The sequence below is a fragment of the Branchiostoma floridae genome, chromosome 10 (assembly GCF_000003815.2).
Source record: "Branchiostoma floridae strain S238N-H82 chromosome 10, Bfl_VNyyK, whole genome shotgun sequence".
Taxonomy (NCBI): domain Eukaryota; kingdom Metazoa; phylum Chordata; class Leptocardii; order Amphioxiformes; family Branchiostomatidae; genus Branchiostoma; species Branchiostoma floridae.
In genome coordinates, this window is record NC_049988.1 from 23,730,855 (window position 1) to 23,742,451 (window position 11,597).

Below are 11,597 nucleotides of genomic sequence, written 5' to 3' on the forward strand. Positions count from 1 at the left end.
TCGTTCACTTGTCCTCTGGCCAGTGGTGCGTAGAGTTGACTAGGATTTGCCGTCTGCTTTGTATGACTTTGTGTTAATGTAAAGTGGAGCATAGTTCTCTCAGGTCACAATAGTGACTGCCTAGAGAAGCTCTTAGTTCCTACTCTATCTCTACCCTAGTCATTAAGGCAACTGTATATACCACAGGGCTCGAAATTCCATACATAAACCTAAGAAAATATTTGGGTGCACCCTGTGCACCCACTGAAAAAAATAGGGTGCACAGTTCCAATTTTGGCACTGAAAAAAATTGGGTGCACAGTTCCAATTTTGGGTGCACCTGGGTGCACATGCACCCAGTATTTCGAGCCCTTTACCAGTATATGAAATGTGTTTGAGTTGACTAATCTTATTGTTGTTTGTCAGGTGGATGGTGACTCCTTGAGTGGTATTTGCTTCGTGGGTTACCAGAACCATGAATATCGTGCTGGGTTCCTGCTGGCACCAGTAGCCGTGGTATTAGCCAGCGGGCTGTGGTTCCTGGGCAATGGTAGGATATCTCTACCTACAGTTAACTGTGATATACATGTTATTAGCAAAAGTGACTTTCATTCAGTTTTGTACAAGAGAAGGAGCTAGGATAAAACTACAGTTATGGTGCATCCAGTGTATAATCACCCTTGATATATGATTGTATAGTAGAATAAAATAAAATAACTCTCCCATGCATTGGAAGTTGAATTAATCATATTGCAAGTAAGATTTGACGTCTGATTGGAACTCCAGTTTGTATTTGTTAAAGGATGTACTTTTTCTATAATGACATAATCAGGGGTGCCTAGACATTTGTACAAATTTTATGACAAACGCATAAACCAACTATGTGAAAGCGTACAAATCTTATGTGAGTGATGTAACCCTGGTGAAACGAAATAAATGGAATGAATTGTGATAAGAATGAATCACCATATGAAATGCACAAATGTTATGAGATGCGCACAAACCTTATACAAGATGAGCCAACTGCTGCCAGGGTCTAGTGACAAATGGAGCGGGATTTTCAAGATGGTGGCCTCGGTCTTCGACAAAATTCTTATGAATCATCAAATGCATGCAAATGTTGAGGCACCCCTGAGTGTGCTCCCTCAAAATGTTGTATGTGTCAAAAGCAGTGAGATAGTCTATTTCTGACAAACTTACTGCCCTTATTTTCTACCTGACATGCTCAACATAAAGGGATCTCAGCTGTGGTAGGTGTGATGTAGGAGTTCTGTGTTTGTAAGTGTAAGATATTTACAACATTAAGAGAAACCAAAAGATTCAAAAATCTATCACTCACTATGATTATACTAAGCAACATAAACTCGGCACAAAAAGTTTCGCATATCAACTTTGGTTGATCATATGATGTTTCTGCATTATTGATTTTAATGTATTATATATCAATTGAAAGCTTGTATGATTCCCTTTCCTATGGTATCAAACTCATCATGCTTGTAAACTCACGAAATGAGCATGGGGCTCCTCTGGTACTCTTGTAGTTTAAAAATCACTGTAAGCAACAGCCTGGATCTGATCTTCCACCTTTGTGATATTAGGAGGAAAACTTTTTTGTGTTATGTAATAAAAAAAAAAACATCTAGATTTGACGATTTGAGCGCTGACCAGTTTTATATGCTAAGTAGTGACCAGCCACTGGTGTGGCTTGTTCTTATAAGTAAGAAAGGAGACATCTTTGTTCTGGCTACAATTTCTGTAAGCCATACATGTAGACATGATGACAGAAAAAGATAATTCTACCCAAGTTAACATTTGGGTTCTGTTTATTATCTATTGGGATAAGACTATCATGGCCTGTATTCCTTGGTAGAAGTACAGATTTATTTGTTTGCATGAATGACATGATATTTGTCCTTCCATAGGAATGTTCACCTTGGTGAAGATACAGATTGACAACCCAGACATCCTCAGTAGCAGGGCCTCCACCAAGATCAAGGAGACAATAGTCCGACTAGGTAAACATGGCAGCAAACAACATAGATGATAGAGCACAAGTACACTGTATACCTTTATGTACACACTGTTATCTACAGCCCCCGTCCTCAATAGCAGTTAGGGTGTAAAAATGTGCGTCACAGACTCACAGTACTTACCAAAGCTGTAGAGATTCCTCTGTGCACAACAGCGCTGAATGGTAGGAGAATACATCAGTTTTCAGACTTTTAAGTTGGATTAAGATGTTGTTCTGTCTGTCTTTTATTACTGAACTGAACTCTGCATGAATTTGTGCCTAGATACTGTTACTGGTTACAGCCTATGCGTTGGCTGCTGTTCCATGACCTCCGCTGGGTTTCAAAATTAATATAAATGGGATCAAAATAGCCGGCAAATTTAAGCTTGTTTTCTCATATTTTGTACATTGTACTCTGAACTCACACATATTCAATTTTTATACCTTTCTTGTTCACCCTGCTATAGATTTTGAGGACCTTTACCATGTAAATCCCCATAGGCAAAATACTGTGTTTGGCTACCTTATCTTTACTTAGTTATTTCTATATACTTTAACTAGGGTAACTCTCTAACTGACCAATTTTAGGTAGCAGTATAGCACTGTCAGATAAAGGACTAGGTAGGAATGTGAAATTTACTTCCCTCTACTATGCTCATACAGTGCTTCAGTACAAATCTCTCGTGTTCTTGAATGAATTTTTTTCCTACTGACTGCTCAATGAGGTTTGATTTTCTTTCAGGAATTTTTGCCTTTCTTGCCCTTGGGTTTGTGTTCATCACATTTGCCTGCCACGTGTACGAGTTCTCCAACCATGCAGAGTGGGAGCAGAGTTTCAGAGATTACATCAGGTAAGGTTCCTCCTACATTAGTCCATGTCTTAATCTGGTGACGGAGGAAACATTCTATATAGTCCACGGGCCAGGTCCCCCAAAATTTGATAAAAAAGTCCGTTGAGTGTAATTATTGAAATACTCGTAACTCTTGATAGAATTGACAGATTTTGCTTTAAAGCTCAAAATGCAGATAAACATGTGGCATATTGAGAAAACGTATCAGGCAGGCTGAACGAAATAATGCCAGGATGTAAAATACTGACAAAAAGCTTAATCCTTTGTAATTCCTGTGGTATGTTTCACTTATAACCCAATTTTCACTGGATATTATTGATATTTTATTTATCTGTCCCGTCCTTTTCAATAAAGGACCAAATGGCCAGGTCAATTTGGATGACATGACTTGGTCACGTGACTACAGTAGGATAGCCGTGCATGACAACTGGTTATCATAGCTTAAAATAAACTTTGGTTCCTGCTAATAGAAAAAGCCATGATAGCACTTGTCCCTCTTGGTGTTACCAAAAAAAACCCCGGCCCATGGACTTATAGAACAGTGGAGTATGAAGTACAAAATGTATACGGACTAGGTGTATGTATATATGAACCTGAGGCTGTGTTTGTCAGGTGTGAGGCAAACGTGACAATAGCAGAGCAGCTGTCCAACCAGCCCATCCCGGAGTGCTCCATGAAGAGTCGGCCAAGTCTCATCATCATGGAGATTCACTTGTTCGCCTTCTTTGGTGCAGGTGAGCCATTATTGTTTACACTATAATTCATATTACAGGTACCAATATTCAGTCTGGCCTTTGTCAGGTAAGGTCAACTACAAATTTTTCAATTAAAGGAAAAAACAACTGTTTTCTGTATCAGGCACAAACAATGACAAACATACCCAAAACATAACCTTCAAGGCGAAGGCAATAAAAAAGACAAATATCCTGCATAGCATTAATCTACTCTAACTTGCATGTGCTTGCCCACAAGTTACATTAAAAATGATGACAGTTAAAACAGATCAACATAACTGAATAGATGGAAACATCAACAACATAGTGTAAGTATGGTGGTGGAACTGATACATGTATTGTATTTTTGTGCACAGGTATTACAATGAGTACCTGGGTCTGGACTAAAGCCACCTTTGCAACCTGGAAGAGATTCTGGAAGAGGTAGGTTTCCTGTACCTGACCTGGGACTGGGTACACACTCATCAAAGCCCAGACAAAATGGTTGAATTTTCTAGAAGGACTTTTATACTTTGAGTCAAAAATCCAACAGAATGATGCTTGTTTATCAATATGAATATTTACCTTGGTTAGTGCTACAAGTCCAGTCTGGATGTGTACACTATGATGACGATGATGATGATGTGTACAGTGATAAACTTGTGCCCCAGTCCTGGGCTGTCTTCATGTCTGCTGGGGACCTCTGCTCACCATCATCTGCACCAATAGTCTCTTCCATTATGTTCCCACAATAGTTGTTACCATTACTTCTTTTTTAAAACTTCTAATTACTTGTACTTTGATGATGTAAATCGTACCTGTAAAGATGTAAATCTTACCTATCTACCCAATAGTTTTCTGGCACAGCAACACTACAGGGTGTCCATAGGTTTGCAATCATATTGTATAACCATGTGGCTTTGAATATGGAGGGCTTCACCAAATACACTAGGGAAAGAAGACAAAACAAGATGAAAGGAACTGTACCTAAGTTTAAGTTTAAAGGACAGCATCAGAAAATTTTCAATTCATTATTTTCCAGTAGTTTACTCATTAAAAAGTTGATGTACGTCAATTTTTACATTGATCCGCCTAATATGGCCCTGTAGACACGTTTGAACTTCGCGCTCTCCTCCTTTCCCCGCCGCGCTGGCCGATGACGTAATGGCCGCGTTCTGAGAGTCTGACGTCACAGATCCAAAACTTCTAGCCAGCCATTTTGCTCCGTGAACCTCGGTCCTCTCAGCGGTAAATAATCACTCCGCCATTCTGGAGTTCAGTCCGTAGTTGTTGACAATTACTTTCGTGGACCTGTAAGTCGCATTGTGAGCTGTCTACGAAGCCATAGTCCCCGGGAGACTAAACATGAATGAGCTTGCCTGCGAGTAAACCGCGCGGCGACGGGACGAAATCAAAACAATGGCGGTGGGGAAGGTTCACGCACCGTGCCATTCTGGACTGTTACAAGAGCGAGTTTGGGTCAATCCTTACCTTCTCCTTTCCAGACAGCACAGCGATAATTACACGTAAGCTTCCACGAATTTTGGTTGAATTCACAGTTGTCCAACTGGCAGTGACATTAAAAAAAAGAAACATTTTCCTCTGACAACATACCCTTGATCACTACATATCGAACGATCCCCTTATCGCGCCGAAACAGATAGCACCGCAACTTGTACAGATTCGAGCGAGTTACGCCTCGCCTCTCACTTTATTTTCTGTTTCTCAGGTAAATTATCTGCACTGTCCGGTTTTTCAATCATGTAGCTTTGGCGGAGATTGTTGGGTGTTCCATCAAAATAAATCACGGACTCTGAAACGAAGCCGACATTTCGCGCCATTCACAATGCCGGCCTGTGTTGTATGTATGTTTCGGCGCGAAAAGGGGATCGTCCGATGTTGTCAGAGGAAAATGTTTCTTTTTTTTTTAATGTCACTGCCAGTTGGACAACTGTGAATTCAACCAAAATTCGTGGAAGCTTACGTGTAATTATCGCTGTGCTGTCCGGAAAGGAGAAGGTAAGGATTGACCCAAACTCGCTCTTGTAACAGTCCAGAATGGCACGGTGCGTGAACCTTCCCCACAGCCATTGTTTTGATTTCGTCCCGTCGCCGCGCGGTTTACTCGCAGGCAAGCTCATTCATGTTTAGTCTCCCGGGGACTATGGCTTCGTAGACAGGTCACAATGCGACTTACAGGTCCACGAAAGTAATTGTCAACAACTACGGACTGAACTCCAGAATGGCGGAGTGATTATTTACCGCTGAGAGGACCGAGGTTCACGGAGCAAAATGGCTGGCTAGAAGTTTTGGATCTGTGACGTCAGACTCTCAGAACGCGGCCATTACGTCATCGGCCAGCGCGGCGGGGAAAGGAGGAGAGCGCGAAGTTCAAACGTGTCTACAGGGTCATTTTAGGCGGATCAATGTAAAAATTGACGTACATCAACTTTTTAATGAGTAAACTACTGGAAAATAATGAATTGAAAATTTTCTGATGCTGTCCTTTAAGAAAAGGATTATGAAAATCTGAAGAAGGCAAATGGGAACTAGAAACTTTAAGGCAGAATTTTTGCAGACATGCAGCTAATATCCTAACCTAGTTCTAAGCTCTAAGTCTGATTAATTCACTGAAGTTCTAAGCTCCGATTGTCTCTTGATAGAAGGAAAAATGATAATAACACACAACAGCGAAATCAATATGTATATATATAGCTAGGGAAAACATAAGAAGACCTGAAAAATTCCTGTAACAAGTGTGATGTCTCATGCTCAAAATTTCAATTTTTGCTGTGTCCTGTTTTAATCTTCATATAACCAGAATTTCTAATCTATACCTGCAGTTGCCATGTTTAATGCCTTTTTGTCCCTATACTTTATAGGATCACAGGAAAGGCAGGTGATGAGCCCAGAAGGTTACATAAAACCAGGATGATAGCCAAGGCTTTTGCCCGACGAAGAGAACTGCAAGATGGTGACCAGGCTGAGCGCCTGTCCTACAGCTTCCAGACAGTCTCCCATGATGACCCTGTCGGTAGGTAGCAAAGCTCATTAATTCGGGGGAGGGGGCGTGCGTCTCTTTAATGAAAATATTTTTCAAAGTAATATGTTTTTCTAATCGTCTTGTGTAGGTAAAAAAGTAGATGATGACAGGAATACATATGTACATGACATTGTACATTTGCAGTTTCATAGATGCAAAATATATACTATAGTCTTACTGATGTTGGTAGATCAGACTTAGAGACTAAGACAGGAAAAAATGATGAAGAGAGAAGCTCCTACAGAGAGAGAGCTCTGATGTTGATACTAAAGTCTCACTGTTTTGGGACCTGAAGTCAGATTTGTCTTTGATTTACAGTCTGGGGAGAAATCTTTGTTTTGTTTGTTTGTGCCTTTATTTATACTCCAAAGTTTATACTCGTCGGTGCCGCTTTTCATGGAGGTCGAGTTGGGAGGAGTATCAGGTCAAATAATAATGTTAACACAAAATTTCTATCGATAATACAGAGAATAGCAGAATGCTGAATACATAAATAAATAAATGAATGATAATAATCATTAGCTCGTTAATTCCATACTCGTTCGTGGATTGCCACCATGACAGAAGTCTTTTGAAAGTTGAGGTTGCAGCTCTAGCGTCCAGTACGAGTCAATTCCAAAGAAGTAGTAGAGCCAGAGTAGGCCAGTGATCTTCTGTAAACCTGTCTCATGGGTTCAGGTACTACTAGAAGATTGGAAGCTCTACGTCTGGTGCTCCTGACAGACTTGTCCCTGCAGTAGTCAAGGTGTTCCCGTTATTGTTTAAAGTTGTATTGAAACATGGCTGTATCTTGTCAGGGATAAACCTGAACCTGGATAAGGAAGAAGACCAGGAGCAGCCGAGTGACTCCAATGAGAAACCTCAGAACTTTGCCAAAGCTGTGCCCAAGCTGGTGGCCCGGAGAGGAGCCATCGTACCCCGCATGCCACAGGCACTGGCAGGTAGGACTTTTCTTTTGTTTTTACGATATTGGAATAAGTTCACTAGTCATTGCCTTTTTACCTTGTACAATGTATGATATCTAATATTATGCAATGTCATTTATACATTAATATATCAATGTTTGATACGACACTTGGCACAATAATGAACTATTTAAAGACCAAGAAGTGTGCAAAGTTTGAATCCTCTCAGTAGCTGACTTTTATCGGCCCACCCTTGTTCCAGGACGCTGACGACCGCTCTCATACCTGACTTCACCCCAGGAATGAAAAAAGAAAAACTGATTGGATTTCAAAAGTGAAAATAGGCATGTGACTTAACGAGGAATGTAGCTTGATACGTTGGCAGGTTCATTTTTTTCCAAAGCTACATGTGAGTTATGGATATCAATAATTACACGTAAATTGAGCCTCTCATTTGTTCCAATGGGCTACTGTTACCCTCGTTCTGTCCACTTTAGATGATGTTTAGGGAGCCCAGAGGTGACACAAGAGCGACTAGGAGACTGGAGTTGAAACGACGTGAATTGATGTTTATTCCTTTTCCCGGCTACTCTCCCGACGCCTGCGCGTCGGCCCGGACTATCCCATTATCCATAAAGGGGGTTATTTCTACATGGCAACACTCTCCCCTCTTTTAAAGTCGTCTCGGAACAATAACAATAACAATAAGAAACTATTAATGAACACATATATATCGTTGTTTAGTACTATGAAAAATAAAGGATATATTCTATTCTATTCTCCTTTGCGTTAGCCTCTTTTTTTTTTTTTTTTTTTTTTAGCTTTGGCACCGATAACATCTTTAACCTTGGCACTGATAACATCTTTAACTTTGGCACAGATAGCATCTTCAATAAACTGGCTTCACTGCTACTAACAGAAGCTCCAATGTACTGACTGTTTTAGAACAGTTAACACAACATTAGGCCTGGTCTAAATTCTGAGCTGGAAGTCCTGCAGAGTCCACACAACTGGAATCCATCAGTCTCTTTGTTATCTATAAATAACCAACATCAATATAGAAATATGGAATGATTTTCCACAATAACCTTGCATTTACTGTCCACGATATAATTGTCCCATGAGACTCTTCTCATTCAGCGGGTAATCCACAGGCACAGCGGCACTGGTACAGCGGGTAATCCACAGGAATAGTAATATCCACAATAACAGCAGGTAATCCACAAGAATAGTAATCCATAGCAGTTCACAGTCCACACGAATAACAGGTACTCCATGATCCCCTTAGCTGGGCGCGTACATGCGAATTATCGGTATTAACTGTCCACAGTGAAGGCACGACTGATATAATTGCCCCGGATGCCCTGCTCCCGCGTTCCACATGTTCAGTGGCCATGGTGTCCCCACATTCCACTCTGCTGCATTTACTGTGTTCACCGTTGGTACTCTCAAGTAGCCTGGTTGGCCACCTACATCATATGTGAGAGTCCGTGGTGGTCTCCTATTTCGTCTTGGTCTGTTCTCTTCTACTTCTGCTGGGTCTGGAACATCCTCAGCACCCTGAGACACACAGGGCTGGTCCTCAGACTCAACTTCAACATCAGTTTCTTCATCCCTTTCACTACCTGTACTTCCTCTCTGGTCTTCTTGTTCAGCTCCAATTTCGACTCTGTTGTCTGCAAGTTCTTCTTCCTCATTATCACTCCTCTTGTCCTCTCTTTGAGGTGTTTTCTCTTTGCTTCGTTTGTCCACTGGAACCTCTAGAGGCAGTCCGTCACACGGTAGTAGCATATTTCTATGCAACACTCTTGACCTTCCTTCTCTGCATTCTGGGCGTACCTCATACACTGGAATATCTTTCCCCTTCTGCTTCACAATGATGTGGACTTTGTCCTCCCAGTGGGAACGCAACTTGCCCGGTCCTCCTCTGTCCGTCATATTTCGAACAAGGACCCGGTCACCACTGGACAGCCTGAGACCGTGCACCTTTCTGTCGTACTGCTTCTTCCCTTTTGCACCTGTTTTCCTGGCATGCTGACTCGCAATCCTGTAGGCCTCCTGCATGCCACGTTTCCATTTCTTGACATACTCAGGATACGATTGAACCTCATTCTCCTTGTCTTCAATCCCGAACATAAGGTCCACTGGCAGGCGGGGGTGATGTCCATACAACAGAAAGTGAGGCGAATACCCAGTGCTCTCATGTCGGGTGCAGTTGTACGCATGAACCACTTTGTTAAGAGACGCCTTCCAATCTGTTTTCTGGGATTCTGGGAGAGCACGTAACATCGCTAGCAAAGTCCGATTAAACCTCTCCACCTGACCATTCCCCTGGGGGTGATACGGGGTTGTTCTCGAGGGCGACACTCCACTCAGCTGATGTAGGCGTTGAAACAACCTATTTTCAAATTCTGCTCCCTGGTCATGGTGAATCTTGAGAGGGTACCCAAATCTAGGAATGAAGTCATTAAAGAGCTTCTCTGCCGCTGTTCTCCCTGACTTGTTCCTGGTTGCATATGCTTGAGCGAACCGTGTGAAATGGTCCACAACCACCAACATGTACTCGTAGCCACCTTTGCTCCTTTCAAGGTGGACATAGTCAATGGACACCAGTTGTAGCGGCTCAGTGGTGATGATGTTAGTAAGTGGGGCTTTGTCTGGAATGTTTGGCTTCCGGCGCTTAATGCACTGACACTTGGAGGTACAGTATTCAACTATGTCTCTCTGCATCTTTGGCCAGTAGAACCGTTGTCTTGCCAGGCTGACAACCCTGTCTGCTCCCAGATGGCCCATTTTGTCATGTAGTTCTTGGTACACAATGTTTCTATATTCCTTCGGGAGCACTACTTGCAGTACTGGACCAGCTCTCCGGCGGAGAATGCCCTCATCATCGATCTGCAGCTTTTTCCACTCCCGCATGTATTCTCTTGTACCAATTGAGTTGTCTTGCCTCTCTCGGGTAGTGGGATTCCTCCCCCCTTCTTTCAGCTCTATCACCTTTCTAATGGCCGAGTCCCGACGTTGCGCTTCACCGATCTCCTTCTTGCTCAATGGTCCTATACTTGCACTCTTGTCTTCAGGTGGTAGACTGTCAATGTTCGTAGTGATAGCACTTATCCATGTGGCATCTCCTTGATCCACTGCCTGCATGGCCTGGGTGGTGGCACTCAGTACATCACCACTCACTTCTTCTGTGCAGGTAGCCATAAACTGCTCAGCATCTCCTGGACTTGGTAATCTTGACAGCACATCTGCATCTGCATTGGCTTTCCCAGGTCGGTACTTGATGCTGAAGTTATAGTCCACCAACTCTGCCACCCATCGGTGACCTGTCGCATTCAACTTGGCCGTGCTCAGAACGTAGGTGAGTGGATTATTGTCGGTATATACTTCAAAAGATGGGGCGTAGTACAGGTAGTCTCGGAACTTCTCAGTAATGGACCACTTGAGAGCCAAGAACTCCAACTTCCCCGAGTGCATGTGGTAATTCTTCTCTGCCGGTGACAGTGTCCGTGAACCATATGCAATCACCCGGAGCTTGCCCTCTTGCTGTTGATATAATACTGCGCCCAAACCATTGGCTGATGCATCTGTGTGCAGGATAAATGGTTTCTCAAAGTCAGGGTAGGCCATCACAGGTGGGCTGGTCAGCTGTTCTGTCAGTTGATTAAGGATATCTTGGTGTTCCTCAGTCCACTGGACTGGTTGCTTCGCAGCACTGTCCGACAGCAGGTCGTACAGTGGTTTAGCAATTCTACTGAAGTCCTTGATGTACGTCCTGTAGTACCCGAGGAACCCAAGCACCCGTCGTACATCTCCTACAGTAGTGGGCTTCTTGTCTCTGATTGCCTTGACTGCTGCTGTATCTTCTGGATCCATCGTGTACCCATCTGCAGTGACTAGCTTCCCGACATACCTCACCTGTCGTCGGAACATCACACATTTCTTTGGCTTCAACTTACAGCCATGTTCCTGGAACCTGCGCAACACTCTCCTGATGCGCTCGACATGTGACTCAAAGCCTTCGCTGTAGACCATGGTGTCATCCATATACGGCTCGCATATTTCATGGCTCAAGCCCTCGAGTACTTCTTC

At 42.8% G+C, this 11,597-nt stretch overlaps 1 protein-coding gene across 1 annotated transcript; it reads left to right on the plus strand.

Annotated features, from left to right (window-relative positions):
* Nucleotides 1–402: 402 nt before the first annotated feature.
* Nucleotides 403–7,951, plus strand: LOC118424305 (smoothened homolog; the record flags this gene model as incomplete). Its single annotated transcript, XM_035832850.1, is given in 7 exon segments — nucleotides 403–529; nucleotides 1,902–1,994; nucleotides 2,733–2,841; nucleotides 3,454–3,575; nucleotides 3,932–3,998; nucleotides 6,437–6,588; nucleotides 7,395–7,951. Coding segments are annotated over 7 exon segments (891 nt in total), but the record flags the coding sequence as incomplete, so codon positions are not given.
* Between the last annotated feature and the right edge of the window lie 3,646 nt (nucleotides 7,952–11,597).